This window comes from Moschus berezovskii, chromosome 19 (assembly GCF_049115385.1).
Source record: "Moschus berezovskii isolate FMDL1 chromosome 19, NW_MosBer_1.0, whole genome shotgun sequence".
Lineage (NCBI taxonomy): Eukaryota > Metazoa > Chordata > Mammalia > Artiodactyla > Moschidae > Moschus > Moschus berezovskii.
The window spans coordinates 38,383,048-38,405,384 of record NC_142478.1 but is presented as its reverse complement, the minus strand read 5'-3'; the positions used below and the strand labels follow the sequence as shown (position 1 = coordinate 38,405,384).

At 41.5% G+C, this 22,337-nt stretch overlaps 2 protein-coding genes across 2 annotated transcripts; one reads left to right on the top strand and one right to left on the bottom strand.

The window, feature by feature from the left end:
* Positions 1 to 1,182: 1,182 nt before the first annotated feature.
* On the bottom strand, positions 1,183 to 5,113 carry LOC129542408 (centrin-4). The gene is made up of 6 exons (XM_055404766.2): positions 4,897 to 5,113; positions 4,610 to 4,737; positions 3,340 to 3,480; positions 2,636 to 2,764; positions 1,899 to 2,036; positions 1,183 to 1,713 (listed from the first exon to the last, which is right to left on the bottom strand). The coding sequence occupies exons 1-6, from the start codon at positions 5,111 to 5,113 to the stop codon at positions 1,624 to 1,626; spliced, it is 843 nt and encodes a 280-aa protein (XP_055260741.2). The 3' UTR covers positions 1,183 to 1,623.
* BBS12 (Bardet-Biedl syndrome 12) lies at positions 4,923 to 20,818 on the top strand. The gene is made up of 3 exons (XM_055405286.2): positions 4,923 to 5,033; positions 11,667 to 11,729; positions 13,727 to 20,818. Exon 3 carries the CDS (start codon positions 13,743 to 13,745, stop codon positions 15,870 to 15,872), a length of 2,130 nt encoding a protein of 709 aa, XP_055261261.2. The 5' UTR covers positions 4,923 to 5,033; positions 11,667 to 11,729; positions 13,727 to 13,742; the 3' UTR covers positions 15,873 to 20,818.
* Positions 20,819 to 22,337: the final 1,519 nt, after the last annotated feature.

The window sequence follows — 22,337 nt, the reverse complement described above, 5'->3', positions numbered from 1 at the left end:
GGATAGTTGTAATTGTTACTTGGTTACTAGTATATTAAGCAATTCAACAGGTAAGATGTCAACACCAAGCTTCAAGATAAGGGACTGTGTTATTCCTTGCTATGTAACTAATTATTCCAAGACTTAGTAGCTTAAAATAACCTTTATCATCTCATAGTTTCTAAAGTTCAGGAGTTCAGACATGGCTTAACTGAATCCTCTGCTTCAGGGATTCTCACTGGTTGTAATGAAGGTGCCAACAGGTGCTGCAGTCTATCTCAAAGATCAGCTAGAGAGGGATCTATTTTCAAGCACCTTCAAATGGTTGCTGGCAGGATTCAGTTTTCTGACAGACTGAAAGCCTAGGTTCCTCCAATGCTTCGCTCCTTGCCATGTGTTCCTTTTCATAGGGCAGATCAAAACACAGCCGCTTGCTTCACCAGAGCAAGCAAAAAAAAAAAAAAAAAAAGGCAAGAGAGTGCCAGTAGAGGGAAGTCACAGGCTTTTAAGACCTAATATTGGAAGAAACAGCCCATGATTTTTGCCATATTCTATTCATTAGTAGCCATTCACTAGACCTACTCCACACTCAACAAAGGGATTACACAAGGGCAGGGATACTAGGAAACTAGGATCATTGAGAACCACTTCAGGAGATGCCTACCACAGGAACTACCAGCCAACTTAGACACGGTAAGATCCACATCTAATTCATTGGATCCTTCATAACCCTTTCTACTAGCAGACAATCCAAAAATCTTTGATGCTGATTAGTGATTGAGATGATTTTTCTTTTAGTAAGCATTATTCTAATGTCAACAACCACTTTTATGTCAGGTTCTTAAACTGTCTCTCTACTGTTGGATTTGATCTTCCTCCCAGGAGAGGAAGGAAAATGTGGAAAACCAGGTAAGTTTTAATTTGTTCTGGGATAAAAGTGAATTCTGAGATCTTTAGCAATTTTAAAATTTCTCTGACCTTTAGTTTTCTTATATGTATTAGGATGGAGTTAATACTGTGTGTGTGTGTTTAGTACTGCTTCTACATAGTAACTGAGACAACATAAGTAAAATCTCTAGCACCTGTCCTAGGGACACAGGTATTAAAGAAATGCTGGCACAGCTATTAAAGAAATGTGTAGGAAAATCTGGATGATATAAGTGCTGCTTAAAATTTCTTTATAAGAAGAGAATTAGCAAATAATGAAGCTGCCAGACGGTTTTATTTAAGACTTTACATATCTGAATAATCAGTTAAAAAGCAAATGTTCATTTTCAGAGTTGCACAAAAGGAAAATAATAAGGAAAGTAATGGCTGGCTTGCCAAATTCATATGATGTAGGGCCAATTTCCATAAATTTTAAAAAAAGTCTAAGTTTTAGAACCTGAGGCTCTAAAAATAGCACTTGTAATTAATACTGTTCTTCAGATTCATAGTTTAAGGAAGTCACTACATTTTATTTCTTGATGTTATAGATTTAACAACATATTGATAGCAATATGTAACTTCTCACATGGATTAGACATCAAGAGACCAGTTTATGTATATAAACTTAAACACTGAAAATGAATACATTCAGCTATTATGGAACTTACAACAAATACAAACTTGTTAAAAATTTTCCAGAAAGCACAAAAGACAGTATTAATAAAGAGTGGTCTTTTGCATCATTTTCAAAAATTCTTCCTTGTTTATTTCTCCATCCCCATCATGATCAGCCTCATCAAGCATTTCCTGTAAAATGAAATGTAAATAGGATATGTGAAATCTGCTGAAAAGGGATGATATAAATGAACATTCAAATACACACTCAAAACCAAAATTTATTTATTAATATTACCAAAGTAAGAATATAACTAAAAATTATATAGATTAAATTGTGTTATAATTATAAAATTATACAAATAAGTGAAATTTACCTGAAGTTCATCATCTGTTAAATTTTCCCCTAGTTCCTTAGCAACCCTCTTGATATTGTTCAGTGATATACTGCCTGTATCATCATCATCAAATAATTTGAAAGCCTTCAGTATTTCTTCTTTTTCATCCTTTTCACTCTTTAAAAACAGAAACAACTAAATGTCATTAGTCTTTCATTTATTTGATCAGTCTAGATGTATAGGTCTTTGAGGTCTAGAACAGAAATATAGCAGGTAGAGTGAGCTTTATTTACTGCTCTTCTGACTTTTGGCAATTATTCCAGTGCATTCACATCTGCCCTCAAGGTACTGAAACTCAGGGTTTATTTAAGTGGAAGAGTCACAGAGTGACAAAGAGAATCTATCTCTTATTGACCTCAGGTAATTGAGATCCCTTATAAAAAATGTAAGCTCCAAGACAATAGGGATGTTGTCTCATTCAGTCCTCTCTAGAACTATGCCTGAGAAAAAGAGGCAATAAATTGCTGATCTCAAGGCTTCAAAATGCTGGCCCCAGTTTCTCTATCCAACCATATATTCTTATTATTTGTTAACAAAAATCCTCCTCTCACACTGGGCAGTCTTCATTACTACCCTGAAAATGTCTTTAATCTTGTTATTCCTGTCTAAATCCTACCCATCTTTAAAGATGGGTATATTTTCCTCTGATTGCTCCAGCCAAAAAATGTAGAAGGCTATTGCTTGTATTTCACTGAAAAACAAAATCACTACCATACCATTTTTACACTCATTATGGCAAAAAATTCTTCAAAACTAATGGTGCCAATTCCTTCTTTGTCAGTTTCAGCTATCATCTTTTTAATTTCTTCTTTCTTTGGCTCAAATCCTAAGGCCCGCATTGCAATCTGAAATAGAAAGTAAATAAGTTATAATAGGCCACAGTCTCATTCCTAGCTCTTAAATTACCTGTTAATTACTAGAGTCTCTCTTTTTCACCCTGGACTAGCTTAAACCTAGAAAGTCAGGTCAGCATGCTTAGGTTCCAATCTCATGATGGGCTTTGGCCTGTGTGTGTGAGTGAGTGCTAAGCCACTTCAGTCATGTCTGACTCTGTGCGACCTTATGGACTGTAGCCCGCCAGGCTCCATGGGATTCTCCAGGCAAAAATACTGGAGTGGGTTGCCATGCCCTCCTCCAGGGGATCTTCCCAACACACACATCGAACCTGCATCTCTCATGTCTCCTGAACTGGCAAGCAGGCTCTTTATCACTAAGGCTTTGACCTACTCATTCATAAAACAAGAGTAAAATGCTTAATAAGATACTATTTTGGTTAGTGCAGGCCAGGTCTATATACTAAAGGGGTAGGTGATTTTATATCAAGCTTTCAGAAAGCTACTGTTAATGAAAGACTTAAAGATCGCAACAAATCAGTGATAAGGTTTTTCAAATGTCTCAGAATTAGAAGTAATTTCACAACCTTCAGTTCTTTCACATCTATGGTTCCAGACCCATCAACATCGAATAAATCAAAGGCCTCTTTAATTTCTTGCTTTTGAGTTTCATTCAATTCAATTTTTGCTGCACTTTTTTTCCATTGGTCTGAACTTGGTCTGAATGCCTGTAATACACATGTGGATGAAAGATAAACTGTGTAACTGGGAGAAGTACCAGAACCAGAATTAATGGACTAACTAAATATAATAAACATATTCAAGCATCCTATTCCATATAATGAACCTCAAGAATTTTCCCCTTTCCCTTTGCTAACATTTATGCTGTTAGTTATTCATATCTAGTTAGAAAGCTTGGTTCTTTTTTACATCTTGGGTTTTTCTTTCAACTTAGTGCCCTTTGAGAACCTGAAAAGGCAAAGAAGACATGCCAGAATAGTAGATGTTATATGAGAAAAAAATGGCCTTACTTGGTATATCCGAACGGCAGTGTTTAAGGCATATTTACTTTCATTTGTGCCTGTATGTCTCATAATAAAATGTGTGAGATACGGTTGATTGAAACAGCGTATCTTTTCCCACCTTCTCACATATTTTTCTATATTAAAGACTGGGAAATGAAAAAAATATATTTTTCAGGTTAAAAAAATTACTCCAGGAATCTGGAGAAGAATAAACGTTGGACCAGTTATCAATATCCAGGGAAGACAGAGGTCATCTTCCTGCTATCCTCCATTTTCTGCTGTAGCCTCATTTCAGTATCTTGTCTTCGGTTCTGGGATAAGAGGCAATAGTATCAGAGATTCCATGTCACTGTGTATCTAGACACCGGCTTCACATATCTTAAAAGCTGGTCGTGGTAGCAGCGGATTCTTGACCCCTGGACGGCAGCTACACTGGTGTGGTCTTCAGTAGTTACAATGGCAGAGGTCGTAGCTTCCCCGGCCACTTTTTTCAGAGTTCCGGATGTCTTTCCTAGAGGCCCATATCCTTCAACAGTTTTAAAACCTCTTATTCTCTGTATTCAACTCGCTTCTGGCTAGCGAGTGGTTCCTGTCTCCAACGCCATTGGTAAAGCGGTTGCTTGAAGAGGGGAAAATGAACTGGAGAACCGCTCTTCCGTCCCTAGGGCCACGGTCAGTGCGCTTCTATACGGCGACGAAGCGGGGGTTACTAATGACACTCGAGGATAATGAAAGGAGGCGAACAGTACATTTCAAAAACCAAACAAAACTTCCTTGTTTCAGGGAGAAACTTCAGCTTCAGCCCAGCAAGAAGTTGCAGTTTCGCACTCACCATGTCTCCAACCGGCGCCCCCGGCCGGCACCTCCCAGCTTTTCCCGCCAGCCGAGCTGCCCAACAGTAGCTCACCGCCTGTAAGCCGTTGCTAAGGCGGCTCTCGCTGATCTTTCCTGCAGCCCCGCCTATCCAAGCTTTTTGCCCCACTGACTGACAGTCGTTTCACCCCATAGTCAGAAAAGAAGACCCTCGAGGCCCGCCCCCTCTCTCTAGTCTCTACCAGTAGCGTAATGGTCTGCCTTTACCCTCCTACCGTTAAGCGGTTTCTTAGCAACCAAAACTACCCGCCCGCCCGGCTGGGCTCGCCGCGCGCTTGCGCAAAATACGAGGCGTAAGGGAAGGTTCTTTACTCTGGCGTTTTGGCTTCCCAGTGCCCGCAGAACGTCGGGGAGCGTCTCGTAGGGATGGAGACGAGAACGAGGTTAGTAGGGAGGTGTTTCTACCAAGTGGTAAGTCTTTGGTGGAGACGTGAGGGAGCTCTTGTTTCTTTTTTTGACCCATTGGGGCCTGGAGGAAAGGATGAGGCCGTGCTGCTGCTGCTGCTAAGTCGCTTCAGTCGTGTCCGACTCTGTGCGACCCCAAAGACGGCAGCTTACCAGGCTCCCCTGCCCCTGGGATTCTCCAGGCAAGAACACTGGAGTGGGTTGCCATTTCCTTCTCCAATGTGTGAAAGTGAAAAGTGAAAGTGAAGTCGCTCAGTGTCCGGCTAGTAGCGACCCCATGGACTGCAGCCCACCAGGCTCCTCTGTCCGTGCGATTTTCTAGGCATGAGTACTGGAGTGGCTTGCCATTGCCTTCTCCGGATGAGGCCCTAGGGCCTGGAATATTGGTCCAGGTTTAGGTTTACCACCCGGCCAGATTACCAGAGTCGAAGGGGACTGTCCTTTGCTTGTGCCGCTGGACGTCCCTCAGCCTGTACAATGTGCCGGCCTTGGCTTTTAACCGCTTCCCTCCTCCGTGGTTTGCCGGGATTCTGGCCTAGTTGGCAACATTTCTTTACAGGAGAGGCGTGCTGTGTGCATGGGCCCTTGGGATTCACATGAAAACTCCCAGCATAGGAAAGAGTTTTTACCTGTGTTGTAGCGTTTCTTTGCACATTGGACCCACACGTAATCGCTATCAGCTTTTTCTACCGCCCCCCCCCACCCCCAAAACACACACACACACCATCACGTTATCACCTTCAGCTGTTCCATTGGGAAGATTCCTTCTTACCAAGATTTGGCCGGTTTTCCAACCATTTCCAGCATAGATCCTCACTTGAGTCCAGCATAGATAGCCTGATAATCCATTTGACTCAGTAACGGTCAAGATTTAGATTTCAAAAGCAAATTCTTGTCCAAAGGGCCAGACTTACTGGTTCAGCCCAGGTCTGAATCTAGTCAGGGTCCAGCTTAGGTTTGGGGAGTAGGAATGAAGAGGTGATAGTCTCTTAAAACTTCTAACTCTTAATTGCTTACACACCTGGACTCTATACCTCCTGCAGTGCCTTCTCTAGAGTAACTTCTAAAAATCATACTGGATTCTCCAACGCTGGATTCAGGAAGAATTAACTTTTGCATAGGGTTTTCGCTTTATCTCCCTTATCTTCTTGAAGGTAAGGAAAGAAAAATGTGCAAAGTATATTCTTGAAGTAGTCTCCCAAATCACTTCTCCTATTTCAGTAAGTAGAAACATGGCACGTTTTCCAGAGCCAACATCTTGTTTTGTTTACATTATATCCCAGGCACATTACAAGCATTCTAATCATTGACTGGAAAAAAAACAAAACAACTCATTAGGATTCTGGAAAGTAGGTGGGCTGTTCTAATATTAGAAGTGATTTTTATGTGTAAAGTTACCCCAGTGGAAATTAAAATGATGCAAATTCAAGGTAGTTTGTGAATTAAGTAAAATGTTCAGTCACTCAAATATAGTATATATGGATTTTTTGGGCCATTAATATCACTGAGAAAGTTGCTCTTGATTGGTTTCAAGGACATACACGTTATCTTTACAACTAGTATTAAAGGGATTTCTGAAATCAGAAATGAATAATGACCAAGTAGAAACAATTCTGATTTTTAGACTTTGCTGGATCAAGTTTGATCTCATGGCAGTTAAAAGACTGAGTAATGTGTTAACCTGTTTTTGCATCATTTTATAATTTAGGCTTTTATATTTGGGATATTAACTTATAGTGAAAATGATTTTTCAATTATGGGTGTAGATTGCACTTTCTAGGTCTTAGGAAGTGCTCAGCATTGAAAAATAGCCGTTACTAATCTAATTTTACTCTAGAACATTAATAATATTAATCTAGAAAAAATATTAAACCCATATCACTCTTAAATCTACTAAATTTATTTAATGCTTTCTGTGTATCACGTACTATGCCATTTATTGGGTGAGTTTGAAAGGAACTGTGTGTAGAGTATAAAGATGAATGAAGGCAGGGAACCTCCAGAGTAGTGGGGGAGAAAGTCACAGACATACACACACCATTTTTAATTCAGGATGCTAAGTGCCTTAGTAGGTGTATATAGAAAGCACTTTGGCAGCCCACGAAGGAGGTACTACTTCTCCTTGAGGAATCGGAAGAAGCTGTACCAAAAAGTGAGGCATTTGCCTTAGGTCATGAAAGATGTATACCATTTGCCAAGGTGAAGAAAGGGTAGGGTATTCAGAGTAGAGTATAGCACGTGCAAAAATGAATGTGCAGGTGGGTTGTAGTGTGGTGAGATCATGGGGTTTGTAAGGAAAGGTGAAAGAGATTAGTCTTATAAATTAGCTGGAGGTCAGATATATCAAGCTAGGAATAAAGATTCTTTTTTCTAAGATAAATGTTTTTAGGCAGTGGAATGATCTGATTAGGTTTGTGTTTTTCAAAGCTAATTCTGGCAACCATATGAAGGAGGAACATTTTGGAAGCAGTTAAAGGGCCTCAACTAAGTGCCAAATGAGAATTATGTTGACTCCAAGGGTGGCTGAACCTTATATTTATGGTTGAGGAATGCTGACAATGGCATCTGTTTAATCTTGTTTCACATCTGTACTCAAGTGTGAGATAATAAGTGTGGTGAAAACCACTCATTTATTCACCTGTCAGATAGTTACTGAGTACTTGTAATATGTCAGACAGCGTTCTCAGTATATGGGGTACATCACTGACTAACACTGCCCTCCTAGGAATTACTTTCCAAGAGAGGGACATAGTCAGTAGATAGTAAATTAAGTAAGTATACTGTACTATTTTATACGGTGATAATGCTAGGGGAGTTGGTGATGGACAGAGAGGCCTGGCGTGCTGTGATTCATGGGGTCTCAAAGAGTCGGATGCGACTGAGCGACTGAACTGAACTGAACTGAATGCTAGGGGGAAAAAACTAGAGCAGATAAAGGGAGTCTAGAATGTAGGGATTTCCATAAGGGAAAAGAGGAGTTTGCATTGTTAAATAGGGCATTCAGGGCAGACCTTGTTGAAAGGGGAGTATTTGCATAAATATAAAGGTGGTGAGACCATAGATTTCTTGGAGAAGACCATCCTAGAAAGAGGGAAGAAGCAGAACAGAAACACTTAAGGAGGCATGCCTTACATGTTCCAGGAACAGAAAGGAGGCCAGAGCAGAGTGGTCAAGGGATAGAGTAGTAGGAGACAAAAAGGTAAAGGGGAGAAGTACAGATTCTTAGCACGCTGTAAGGACTTTGACTTTCACTTGAGTAAAATGGGTAGGCTTTGCAGAATTCTAAACAGAGGAGTGAAAGGATTTCAGATTATTTTTATAAGGGGCTCCTGTGACAGGTTCAGTTCAGTTCAGTTCAGTCGCTCAGTCGTGTCCGACTCTTTGCGACTCCATGAATCACAGCACGCCAGGACTCCCTGTCCATCACCAACTCCCGGAGTTCACTCAGACTCATGTCCATTGAGTCGGTGATGCCATCCAGCCATCTCATTCTCTGTCGTCCCCTTCTCCTCCCGCCCCCAATCCTTCCCAGCATCAGAGTCTTTTCCAGTGAGTCAACTCATCGCATGAGGTAGCCAAAGTATTGCAGTTTCCGCTTTAGCATCAGTCCTTCCAATGAACACCCAGGACTGATCTCCTCTTGAATGGACTGGTTGGATCTCCTTGCAGTCCAAGGGACTCTCAAGAGTCTTCTCCAGCACCACAGTTCAAAAGCATCAATTCTTTGGCGATCAGCTTTCTTCACAGTCCAACTCTCACATCCATACATGACCACGGGAAAAACCATAGCCTTGACTAGACGGACCTTGGTTGGCAAAGTAATGTCTCTGCTTTTTAATATACTATCTAGGTTGATCATAACTTTCCTTCCAAGGAGTAAGCGTGTTTTAATTTCATGGCTGCAATCAGCATCCACAGTGATTTTGGAGCCCAAAAAAATAAAGTCTGACACTGTTTCCACTGTTTCTCCATCTATTTGCCATGAAGTGATGGGACCAGATGGCATGATCTTTGTTTTCTGAATGTTGAACTTCAAGCCAACCTTTTCACTCTCCTCTTTCACTTTCATCAAGAGGCTTTTGAGTTCCTCTTCACTTTCTGCCATAAGGGTGGTGCCATCTGCATATCTGATATTATTGATATTTCTTCCAGCAATCTTGATTCCAGCTTGTGCTTCTTCCAGCCCAGCGTTCCTCATGATGTACTCTGCATATAAGTTAAATAAGCAAGGTGACAATATACAGCCTTGACGAAGCTGTGACAGGTATAAAAGCTTTATTTTCCAGGTTGGAGGTTTTAAGCAGTGGAGTGAAATGATTAGACTGTATTGGGAATGGATTAAAGTGAGTGAAGTCACTCAGTCATGTCTGACTCCTTGCAACCCCATGGACTATAGCCTACCAGGCTCCTCTGTCCATGGGATTTTTCAGGCAAGAATACTGAAGTGGGTTGCCATTTCCTTCTCCAGGAGATCTTCCTGACCCAGGGATTGAACCCGGGTCTCCCACATTGTATGGATTGGAGCTAGGCAAACTCTTGATTTTGTAGCTGATCATACCTGTTCAGAAGACATTAATTTTTTTTAAAAATCCAACTCCTGAAAAACTTTGCATGTCTTATTGTTTTAAACCAAGTACTTTAGTTGTTGTTATTCATTCACTAAGTCGTGTCCAACTCTTTGTGACCCCATGGACTGTAACCTGCCAGGCTTCTCTGTCCATGGGATTTCCCAGGCAAGAATATTGGAGTGGGTTTCCATTTCTGATTCATAAAGAGTCAAACACAACTGAGCACGGCTTGGTTACAGTCAGTGACATTCTATGACTTAAACATAGTATAGAGTGACTTCCCTTGTGGTCTAGTGACTAAGACTCCGAGCTTCCAATGCAGGGAGTCTAGGTTCGATCCCTGGTCAGGGAACTGTGCTGTAACTAAGAGTTCCTGTGCTCCAACTAAAGATCCCACATGCCCAGAGCAAAATAAACAAACATAGTATAGAAAGCATAGTACAGAAACCATAAACAGAGACACTGACAGCTGAGAGAAAGAAAAAAAAAGGCCTATCCTTGTTAAGGATATGAACAAGGCTTGGAAGAAAGCATAAAAGCTTTGAAGTGGGAAGTGCAGTGGAAGATACTATAAAAGAGGGTGAGTTACTATCATGCTGGGCAGAGGGGCCCCCAGAAAGCAGTATTGTATAGTAGGTAATAACCTGGGATTTGGGCATTAGACAAACACGGATTTCAGTTCTTAACCTTTTACTTACTAGCTGTAAAATTTTATATATTATTTATTATTCATTTTGTACATAATTAAAATAGATTAATGGTAGTATATTTGTATATGTATGTATTAATTCCAGTACAGTAATAGGTTAATCATATTGTTGTTATGAGGACTACATTCTGTGATGCAGGTAAACTGCCTCCTACTTAGTAAGCTCCCAAAATTGTGTTAGGAATGAAAAACAAAAGCAAAAGGCAACTTTTGGCTTTTCAAGCTTATTTTTTTAACAAATTTTTCTGAAGCAACCGGTGCAAAAGGGAAGCAGAGATTGGCGTTGTGCTGGCAAAGCCAAGGACCTCTGGGAACAGCCAGAGGCTGGAAGAGGCACAGAGGATTCCTCCCTAGAGCCTTCAGGAGGAGTGTGGCCCTGCAGATACCTTAATTTCAGACTTCTAGGCTCCAGAACCATGAGATAGTAAATATGTGTAGTTGTTAAGCTACCCATTTGTGGGTAATTTGGTAAAGTAGACCTAGGAAACTAATAGAGTGAGAGTGTGGAGAAATTTAAAGGCCTGTACATTACTGGTAGGAAAGTGAAATGGTTTGGCTGCTACAGAAAAGTTTGGCGGTTCCACAGACACACATACAGAATTACCAAATGTCCACTCTTAGGTATGTACCTACCCCAAGGAATTGAAAACAGATACTCAAGACACTTGTCCACAGATGTTTTAGTATCACTTTTCACAATAATCCGAAACTAGAAGCAATCCAAATGTCCATGAATAGATAAACAAAATGATAGCCACCGACCTACATACATAAAAAGGAATGGAATACTGGCCCATGCTCCAGTGTGGATGAACTTCAGAAGCATGATGCTAAGTGAAAGAAGCCAGACACAAAGGGTCCCTTGTTATATGATTCTGTGTACATGAAATATCCAGAATAACTAAGTCTGTAGAGATAAGAAAGCAAATTGGTGGCTGCTGGGGCTGAGAGTACAGGGACAGACTACTTAACACTGCAGGGTTTTCTCTTGGGGGATGGTGGAAGTGTTTTGGAACAAGATAAAGGTAGTGATTGTACAACGCTGAATGTTCAAAGTGCTGCTGAAATGTATACTTTAAAATGGCTAGGATTATGTTAGATGAATTTTTTAAACCATAAAGCTTTTAGAAGAAATATGAAATATCCTTTGTACTCAGGGGTAAGTGAAACTTTTTAAAAACAGAACCTAATAACAATAAAAGAAAAAAAAAACAACAACAAATGGATTACAAAAATAGATTGCCAGGCAGTATGAAGGGCCACTTACAATTTGAAGTTATGAACTTAAAATGACACCAGTCAGCGTGGTTGTTTGTTTCTCTGTTTATTTTCAGCTGCCTCAATGTAAGCATGGAGTAGACAGAGTTGGATTTCATCGAGATTAGTGGTTTTGCAAGGTGAGTAAGATGAACCAAAAGAAAGACAAGGACTTTGAGGGTGAATATACTAGAGAGTGATTGTAATAACTGGCAAATGGGAATTTAAACTGGATAAGTAGAGAATTGATAAATGGGTTTGTTGTTGTTCAGTCACTAAGTTGTGTCTGACTCTTTGACCCCATGGACTGCAACCTGCCAGGCTTCCCTGTCCTTTACTATCTCCCAGAGTTTGTGCAGATTCATATCCATTGAGTCAGTGATGCCACCTAACCATCTCATCCTCTGCTGCCCCTTCTCCTTTTGCCTTCAGTCTTCCCTGTCTGGTAGAGGACAGCAAAAATACGGTAAAATCAGGGAACTATAAGACAGGATGGGTCTCAGCATGCTGTCTAGAGATATAACTGAATATATCAAGAGTTTTATTTTTATTTTACAGAATTGAAAATTTCACAGAAGAGGTTTTGAAGCCAATTTCAAACAGTTTGTTATATTAATATATTTTCCGTGGCTGTACTGGCTTTTCTTTTTAGCCCATGAAAGCCTGTAGGAAGCTGCTGTTGAGCAACAGTTATGCTGTGGCTTCCTGCTGATCCTGAGGTGTATCTGAACTGTGGTACTCTTCATCTTCAGAGATGCATCTCAGTAGTATAGGTAGTATAGGAACAAATTTACCAGGTCGGAGACCAGCATTAGAGGAAAAGCAAAACTCTGAGAGTTGTTTGCTTTTTCATATTTTGAATTTAAGAGATTGTGATAAAAAAATATAAAGAAATTAAAGGCTTAGAGTTGGAAGAGAAATGTATGTTAGCTACAGTTTTAGCTCTAGTACTTTTAAGAGCTTGTACCTCACAACTCAGGTCATTTTATTACAGATGGCTTTTCAATTAGAGGGCACTTTGCTAAAAAGTTCTTTTATTGGACTAAAGACTTCCTCTTATAACTTCTTTCTCTAATTTTAGATGTGAATTCTGAAATATTATGTGAAAAAGTCTAATTGCTCTTGAACTTCCTTCTAAATAGCACTTGCTCCCCCAGCTTCATATTCTAATCAATAACCAAATCCATCCTTTCACTTCCATCCTTCTTGCCCAGTTCTCATCTGGATAACCATGGCCTCCCTGCCCCCAGTCTGGCACCCATCCAATCAGTGGTCTACACTGTTACCAGACTGGTAATATATCCAGAGCACTAATAATAATAAAGTTATTTTTATATTCTTTAATTTTATTTTTAATATTGTTTGCTTACTTTTATGTTATAAATGTATTATTATTATTGCAAGTACTCATAAGCACTAATTATGTGCCAGGCACTATTCTGAGAACTGTCCACTCACTTAACACCTTATAATAACCCTATGAAGTAGATTGTGTTATTATCCTCATTTTTCAGATATGTAAACAGGGCAGAGATGTTAAGAAACTTGCTGAAGGCCACACAGTTAATAAGCAGTAGAGACAAGTTCAAACCCTGACTTCTAGATTCAGAGTATGTGCTTTCAAACACTACATCAAGGTTTTTCTTCTTCTCCCCTTAAAACACTTCCTTATTTCCCATGATAAGTAGGATCAGCTTTGACCCACCGCCTACTACCTTTCACGATCCAGCCTCTTTCCTTCTATAGCTTCATCTTATACTTGCTTTATATTCCCATGAAACTAAATTATGTGTGTTATCCCAATAAATTGTTTTTGTCACATACAGTGCATTTACTACTGCTTCATTCAGCTTGCTAATTATTTCAAATTATTCATGTCCAGCATTACGTTCTTCTGGAAGTATTGCCTCTTGCCTGCTTTATAATCCACTTCCCCCATTGATTGAAGTATTCCTTCTCCTCATACCCATGCCTTTATCATTAATGCTGTGTCATTGCACTGGCCGTACTTAATGGAAACTACATATATCAGAAACTCCTCAAAAGCAGGAACTATATCTTATTTTCCTTTTAATAAGCATCTTTTAAAACCCTGAATTACCCTGAATAAAGTTCCAAGTTTTAATTTTATTTGCAGATGATGATTCTTGGTGATGGATTGCAGGGTCCTAAACAAAAGAAGGCACACAGGACTGCAACAACTTTCATCATTTGCCGAAACAGGAAGAACTTTCCTAGGCCCAGTAAAATCATCCAAATTTATTATAGACGAAGAGTGCCATGAAAGTGTGTTAATTGGCTCAACGGTAAGGCTTCTTGAAAGTTTGGATTTAACCAGTGCAGTGGGACAACTTCTCAGTGAAGTAATTCAGGCACAGAACAACACATACAGAACTGGAACCAGTACTCTCTTGTTTCTTGTTGGTGCGTGGAGCAGTGCTGCTGAAGAATGTCTTCATTTGGGTGTCCCCATTTCATTAATAGTGTCTGTGATGTCAGAAGGCTTGAATTCATGCATCGAAGAGGTGGAATCCCTTCAAGTACCTATCCACAGTGTATATGACCATATAGACAGCACAAAAACGTTTTCTGGACTTAGTGGCAGCTTGTACCCTTCTCTACAAATCCCTTCAGGTACTGGTTTGGTCCAGAAAGAGCATGATCTCAAAGATGTTGCCTCTCAGTCACTGGGCTTTTGCAGTCTTTCTGGGAGACCTGTTAAATCACCTCAACTGTTTAGGCTTCAGGCTAAGTTTGAAGCAGATGAGAACACATCACAAACTCCTCAAACTCTGAAAAACAACCTTCTTGGAGACACCCGCTGCCGAAATTCAGTCCTAACCCACAGTAGACATTTTAGTAGGACAGATCATCATCAATGGATAAGCAAGCCAGGTGGACTTCCAGAACAACTTAGTGCAGCTGCTCCCAAGACTTACAGATGTAGCAATCTGGCAGAGTTGGAGGTGGGTTTGAGTCACGGAGACCCCAGCAGCATGAGGCTAGTGGACGAAGCAGTAAGGCTGCAGCATCAGAATGCAGGCACGCGACAAGGCAGCCGTACCATGCTGTTTTCCTTTGACATTTCAAGAATCTTTACTTTCTGCTTACCGGGCTTACCTGACACTTTGTCTTCTGTCTGTCCAGGATACATCACTGTTGTGTCAATGTCCAGTGCTACTCTGATCAAGGAATTGCAGAATCAACCAGTCCGTGTAGTTCTTGTTGAGGGTGACCTCACTGAGAATTACCGCCATCTGGGATTTAATAAACCTGCAAATATTAAAACAGTGTCAGAAAGCGTGAAGGTTCAACAAGACAGCTCAGAAGAACTGTGGACAGATCATGTATTACAGGTGTTAATCAAGTTCAACGTGAACCTTATCCTGGCACGAGGAAATGTGTCTGAACGCTTAGCTGAAAAATGCACAGATAGTAAGCGGCTGGTAATTGGGTTGGTGCATGACAGTGTGCTGCAGGCTTTCGCAGAGGCTTCAGGAGCAGTGCAGGTGGCCTACATCACACACGTGAATGAAAACTCTGTGGGCAGTGGGGTCTCTGTGACCACGTGGAGAGGCATTCCCTCTGACACTGTAGATGGGATCAGCAGAATGGCAGTCGTGTTAAAAATAGAAGGAATTAATTTGGTTACAGTAGTACTGACTAGCCCAGTCACTGCCCAGATGCAAACCAAAGAAGACAGGTTCTGGACTTGTGCCTCTCGTCTGTATTACGCTCTGAAAGAGCAAAAGGTCTTCCTTGGAGGTGGTGCAGTTGAAATGTTGTGTCTTACCCATCTTCAGAGTCTCGCAGGACAGTCTATGAATAAAGGAAATCAAGACTGTTCAGGATGGCTGCGTAGCACTTCCTCTTGGCTGGCCTCATCTGCAGCACTGTACAGGCCTACGGTGCTTAAATGCCTGGCAGGTGGATGGCACAGGTACCTCTCAGCTCTCCTGCGTAACTCTGCTGTTTACTCATCAGACTCTGAAGCCGCCACGTCCATTCAGCGTCATCTACAAAATGCTGCAGCCTCTGGCTCTCCTTCATCTTACATCCTGAATGAATATAGTAAACTTAACAGTGTAATTTTAAATTCAGGCATTTCAGATAAGCTGGAACCAATTCCAAGAGTTTATGACGTTGTTACACCAAAGATTGAGGCATGGCGCCGAGCTCTGGATTTAGTACTGTTAGTACTTCAGACAGACAGTGAAATTATCACTGGACTTGCACACACACAGAAAAGTTCACAGGAATCAGAAGGCTTTTTATTTTTGTAAAGTTATTGGCTAAGTCTTTGGAAAGTTGTCTTTGGTAACATGTCATGCTAATAATAACTTTTCCGGTAGTTAAGTCTCAGTGTCTGAAATGTCAGCTTTTACTAAGAAGAAGATAATTGATATGTGTCAGTAACTGTACAGGATATAAGATTTTGCCCTACTTATAATCTCACAAGTTAGCCTGTTACTTTTCATGGAATGCTACAGAATACACAAGATGGTTGGATCAGAAACAGGACTTTTATTATTCACAGCAAAAGCAGTACGCAGAGGTTTGGTTTGGTCTGTGTCAGGTCCCCATTTCTCTAAGTCCCACAAGAGCAACAAAAGGGCCACCGGTGGAAACCAGCCCACTCAGTGTGTTGTGTTATGGCAGAAGAACACTGAGCTTGGGGTCGCCACTGCTTTTATAGTAAGCAGAAACATCTTGTTCTCTGTCCAGCAGTAGTTGTTTCCTCATGCCTAAACATGTAACACAAGCCTGAGACATGAGCTGGTTAAAGCTAGGCCATGGCACACAGAATGTATGCAGTGTCACTCACAGCCCATGGTGGAGAGCCTCCTCCAACAACTCACTCTTCAACAATTCTTGGCCAGACTTGAATTTTCATGGCTGTTGGCTACTCTGATTACTCTGGCAAAGAGGTTACTTCATTCTATACTGAATCCACTCAGTTGACCTCATATACCAACTAAATTAAGACTACCAAAATGGACTCTGAGCAGCAGGATAAAATCAATCTGCAGTATTGACCTCAGCCATGTTCCCCAGCATCTTGAATTGAGTCAAATGTCAATTCCAAGGAGGACCAGTAGGTCTTTTTATTAGCCAGAATGTAGTCTATAATTTGCTGCCCATAATGAGCCATGCAAGGGAACTTTGACTGACTTGCTTATCTTTGGTGTCATTGCAAAAATTACAGGAGGCTATAGATAGGCCAAAGGCAGCCCCCATCCCTAGTGGAGATACCATTGTGGCCCACGCTCCCCACATATGAGTATATGTAACCCCAATAGGCCCAGGTCACTAAATTTCAGGATTTGTTGTGAAACCTGATTTGAATCATATGTGCCTAGTCACTCAGTCACGTCCAGCTCTGTGATCTCATGGACTGTAGCCTGCCAGACTCCTTTGTCCATGGAATTCTCCAGGCAAGAATTCTGGAGTGGGTTGCCATTCTCTTCTCCAGGGAATTCTTCCCAACCCAGGAATCAAACCCAGGTCTCCTGCATTGCAGGGAGATTCTTTACCACCTGAGCCACCAGGGAGGGTCACAAAAGTCAGACATGACTGAGCAACCAAGCTTGAGCAAACAGAATCACAATGAACCTAGCTTCCCTAATTTGAATTAACCATAAATTTAAGTCAGATAGATATTGTCACCCAATAATTTCAGCCTCAGTTGTCATACATGGCAAAATCCAAGGCTCCTCAGACATTAAGAGAAGCATATGATCAGTCAGTGGAGAAGGAAATGGCAACCCACTCCAGCATTCTTGCCTGGAGAATCCCAGGGATGGGGGAGACTGGTGGGCTTCCGTCTATGGGGTCACACAGAGTCGGACACGACTGACGTGACTTAGCAGCAGCAGCAGCATGATCAGTCAGATTGAAACAAGATTGTCCTGGTCCCTGTGTTTGTGATGTGTTCTTATCTGGGAGCTGCCATTGATGGCCTCACCTCCTGCTTCCAATAGTGAATGAGAGGCTTACCAAGGAGCTGAGCCTTCTTTGTGGTGGGCCCGGAGACAGCATTTGTTTATTTGACTTCCAGATGGACTGAGTGCTATGAATCTACCCAAATGGTCTCAAAGAACTTTACTTGGCAAACAGCATTCTGATTTTGTTTTATCAGTTGGTTCTATTGCTGAATAGTTTGAGGTAGATAATGCCGTAGTCAGGTAGATAATGCCGTAGTCTCACAGTTAGGACCATTGAGAGAGGCTTCTAACTTGTCAACCTTGTAATATCTAAATACCACCTGTACAGTAAACATTTGAAGCATCAGTGTATAGAGGCACTCACTCAGTCCCAGCCTGTTGGTGGGTTAGGATGGGGTAGGGCATGGTGGTGGTTGGCAGGAAGCCTGCCTCATTTCTCTGCTTGTAGCAATACCCTGAACAGTGGAATCTCCTTGGGTACTTTATGAGCATTTAAGTTTAAGCACATAACACACTGATGCCAATTGTGTATTTTTATAACAGTACATTGAATTGGGTCATTGGGCCCCACCCACAGGGTCACTTTTTTTCTTTCTGCAAGATATGCTCCAGTCCTATCAGTTGACTTCAGTCATTTTTCCTCCATGGGAATATGGACCAAGAAGGTTAACATTTTCACGTTAGGGGCTTTAACAGTTGCCAGGAGATGATGTGATCTTCCTGGCTGGGAGCTCAGGAAGGGGTAGAGAGAGAGGGCAGCACGCAAGGAGGGTTCTGTTTTTTTTTTTTTTCCTGGCTCTTCATTTCAGTGTTAGGGCCAGCTTTTCCTTTGTTCTTTTGCCAATATCTGGAGAGTACCTAGGCTCCAGGGATCTTTCTGTTTGCCCTTTGCATGCCACCACATCTCCCCAGTGCCCTGCAGCCCTAAGTACCTTTGGCCACCCTGTGCCCAGTACCCATATTCCTCAGGGACTGCTGGGTAGGATGTCACTTGGGCATCTGTATCTAACAGCCATAAAGGTTCAAGTTCCTTTCTTCCCCAGAGTTTCCCCATCACACTCAAGTTTTCCTTTAACAGCCACTGAGGTCAGCGGGGAGGTGCCGGATGTATTAAGTTTAGAGGGAGAAAAGGGCTCCATGCCAGGAAGCAGTGCTATGTGTTTACTTTTGGTTTTGATCAGCTGCACAACTTGTGTTCAGAAAACTTTGTCTTTTTGTATCTACTCAGAGTTGTATGTCTTCATTGCTGACAGCATTCCTGTCAGCTCTGGGGACCCCTTGACTTAGCAGCCGCAGCCAGTTTCTTCTCTTTCTTGTGCCATGGGGCATGCTACCTTGTGGTCATGTTCACATTCCTCCTCTTCCCACCCAAGGTGAGTGGGCGACCACCAACACATCATTTGGGTGGCTTTTATTATTCCCACCTCTCTCACATAACTTAGTTTCCAAACATTCATTTTCAGGTACGGTAGGCAGCCCATAGTCCCTCCCCCCTTTCCTACTTCTTGAGTGAAAGCATTCACTGTTGGAGCCCAGGGAGCCATATCTCTTAACCCCACCCACTGGGGCTCATCTTTTCCAGAGAAGCATGGCGCGCTCAAGTCAAAACTGGCAAGAAGTACGCACGGTCTGGAATTTTGCCCTGGTTACAAGCTAACAAGTTAGCCTATTAAAATTTCATGATACACTGGCAGAAGACTCGAGACTCCTGGATCAGAGACACAGAACTTTATACAAGTAACCGGAGCTTCATGTTAGTTTATGTTGGTCCCCTGTGCTCTCAAGTCCCTCGGGGGTGACATAAAGAGCCCGTGATGAATGCCTGAACACACAGTAGTTTGTATTACTGGAGAGGAACACAGAGCTTAAGCAATTCATAACTTTTATAGTAAGCACAAGTAAGCCTATTTTTTGGAGAAAGGTATTACATCATCATTCATGGTTGCTCACTGCAAACTCAGCCTTGAGAAGTGGCCTGGAAAAAGAGAGCTGGATACCTAGCAAGAACATGCAGTGGTGCCCAGAGCCCATGGCAGATTGCCTATCCCAACAAAGTCTCTTTTGCTACTTAGCCATAAATTGAACATTATAAGACCTGAATTTATGTGTGTAGTTTTGGAAATGAGTATTAGAAGAGCTCTGAGAAAATAATAGTAATTAAGTTACTGTTTACCTACCAGGTTCCAGGCACCCTTCTGAATTCTTTATATATTGCACCAATTTGCTACCGTCACCACAGCAAAGTAACACATACTAGATGACTTAAACAACAAACATTTATTTTCTCACAATTCTGGAGGCTGAAAATCTGAGATCAAGCTGTGGACAGGGCTGGTTTATTCTGAGGCGTCTCTCCTTGACTTATAGATGTTGTCTTCACTTCATGGCAAATAGATGGGGAAACAGTGTAAACAGTGACAGACTTTATTTTGGGGGGCTCCAAAATCACTTCAGATGGTGACTGCAGCCTTGAAATAAAAAGACGCTTGTTGCTTGGAAGAAAAGTTATGACCAACCTAGACAGCATATTACAAAGCAGAGACATTAGTTTGCCAACAAAGGTCAGTCTAGTCAAAACTATGGTTTTTCCAGTGGTCATGTATGGATGTGAGAGTTCGATTATAAAGAAAGCTGAGTGCCGAAGAATTGATGCTTTTGAACTATGGTGTTGGAGAATACTCTTGAGAGTCCCTTGGACTTCACGGAGATCAAACTACTCAATCCTAAAGGAAATCAGTCCTGAATATTCATTGGAAGGACTGATGCTGAAGCTAAAACTCCAGTACTTTGGCCACCTGATTCAAAGAACTGACTCATTTGAAAAGACCCTGATGCTGGGAAAGATTGAATACAGGAGGAGATGGGGACGACAGAGGATGAGATGGTTGGATGGCATCACCAACTCAATGGACATGAATTTGAGCAAGCTCTGGGAGTTGGTGATGGACAGGGAAGTCTGGTGTGCTGCAGTCCATGGGGTCACAAAGAGTCAGACACAACTGAGCAAATGAACTGAACTGAACATACTATTAACTCCTGAGTAGATCTTGTAATAAATACTATCCTTTGAAGCTAGAAGTCTCACTCTAAAAATATAGGTTTTGTAAGTTTGTTTTGTTTCCGTATTAAAAAAAAAAAAAAACCTGCATGCTTCCATGTGGTTTATCAGCTGTTTTTCTAATTCTTATAATCATGAGAAATATCTTAAATTTTAATTACTCATGGAACTTTTCTGTTTTTGCAAACTGAGGACAGTCTCTCAAATAAACATGATTCATCTTGGTAAGTGGGGTTTTCAAGAAACTCTATCAATAAATGGGTGTAGACATTTCTTTTAAAATATACATATTTATTTTTGGCTGCACTGGGTCTCTGTCGCTGCACACAGGCTTTCTATGGTATGGTGAACAAGGGCTTCTCTGTAGTTGAAGTGCGGAGGCTTCTCATTGTAGTGGCGCACAGGCTCTAGGGTTTGTGGACTTCAGTAGCTGTGACACGATGCCTCAGTAGTTTTGCCTCCTGGGCTCTAGGGTGTGGGCTCAGTAGTTGTGGTGTTCAGGCTTAGTTGTTCCTTGGCATGTGGGACCTTCCTGGACCAGAGATTGAACCCGTATCCCCTGCATTGGCAGGCAGATTCTTAACCCCTGGACCACCAGGGAAGTCCCTAGACATTTCTTCAAACACCAGAGCAGTGTTGCTGTCTTTAGGAGACTAACCTGCCTGTTGAATATTGCAGACCTCAAAGAGGTTTGCAGTTACCCTACATCTCCATTATAGCCCATTTTCCCAAAGATAAATAACTCCTGCTAGACCCAGGGTTAACTAGTTCTCCAGAAAATTATCTTGAAAAAGTTCTTGCAACAGAATTCCTGTATACTGCAGGTGTGCCTGCCCACCCAGAGGCTGGGCAGATGCAGAATCAGCAGAAAGGAAGTGGTAAGCTGCAAGAGTGAAGGGTTACCGACAGGTCATTGTGAGCTGCAGTCCCCCAAACTACTTCCAAAAGGGAGGGAAATATGAATGGAAAAATATGTAAGCAAGTTTGAGAGCTAACCTGGGCATCACATTCTAGGTGAGTGCAAAGCAACAGCAAACAAAACAACCCCAACTCTATGTGTTTATGTTGTTGACCTGAAATAAATATATATCTTAAGCATATATAGATAGATAGATGCTGGATATATCTTCGGCAAAGATGGGTTTATTTGGGATCAGCGGAGAATTGCAATTCAGGGTCTGCAACACGGCAAACCATGTACAAGTCCCCCATGGCAAGGGAAGGAGAACACTTTCATAGGGAGGAAAAGGAAGTTGGGAAGGTTATAGTAAAACAGAGTGCATGGCTTTAAATTGTCAGAGTCCTTGCCAAGAAAGAAGAGTCTGTTTTCTGAAATGCCAGTGTGGATGAATCACAAGCAGAAATCAAGATTGCTGGGAGAAATATCACCAACCTCAGATATGCAAATTATTAAGGAAAGTTATGACCAACCTAGATAGCATATTAAAAAGCAGAGACATTACTTGGCCAACAAAGGTCTGTCTAGTCAAGGCTATGGTCTTTCCAGTGGTCATGTATGGATGTGACAGTTGGACTGTGAAGAAAGCTGAGTGCCGAAGAATTGATGCTTTTGAACTGTGGTGTTGGAGAAGACTCTTGAGAGTCCCTTGGACTGCAAGGAGATCCAACCAGTCCATTCTAAAGGAGATCAATCCTGGGTGTTCATTGGAAGGACTGATGCTAAAGCTGAAACTCCAATACTTTGGCCACCTCATGCGAAGAGTTGACTCATTGGAGAAGACCCT

What these genes read in the sequence shown, in the direction of transcription:
- LOC129542408 (XM_055404766.2), bottom strand. Translation starts at nt 5,113, where the DNA reads ATGGGTCAAAAAAAGAAACAAGAGCTCCCTCACGTCTCCACCAAAGAC. An exon ending in GAGCCCAGCCGGGCGGGCGG is followed by an intron (nt 4,738 to 4,896) that starts GTAGTTTTGGTT and finishes AAGCTTGGATAG; the next exon opens with GCGGGGCTGCAGGAAAGATC. An exon ending in TAACAGATGATGAACTTCAG is followed by an intron (nt 1,714 to 1,898) that starts GTAAATTTCACT and finishes TTCATTTTACAG; the next exon opens with GAAATGCTTGATGAGGCTGA.
- BBS12 (XM_055405286.2), top strand. Translation starts at nt 13,743, where the DNA reads ATGGATTGCAGGGTCCTAAACAAAAGAAGGCACACAGGACTGCAACAA.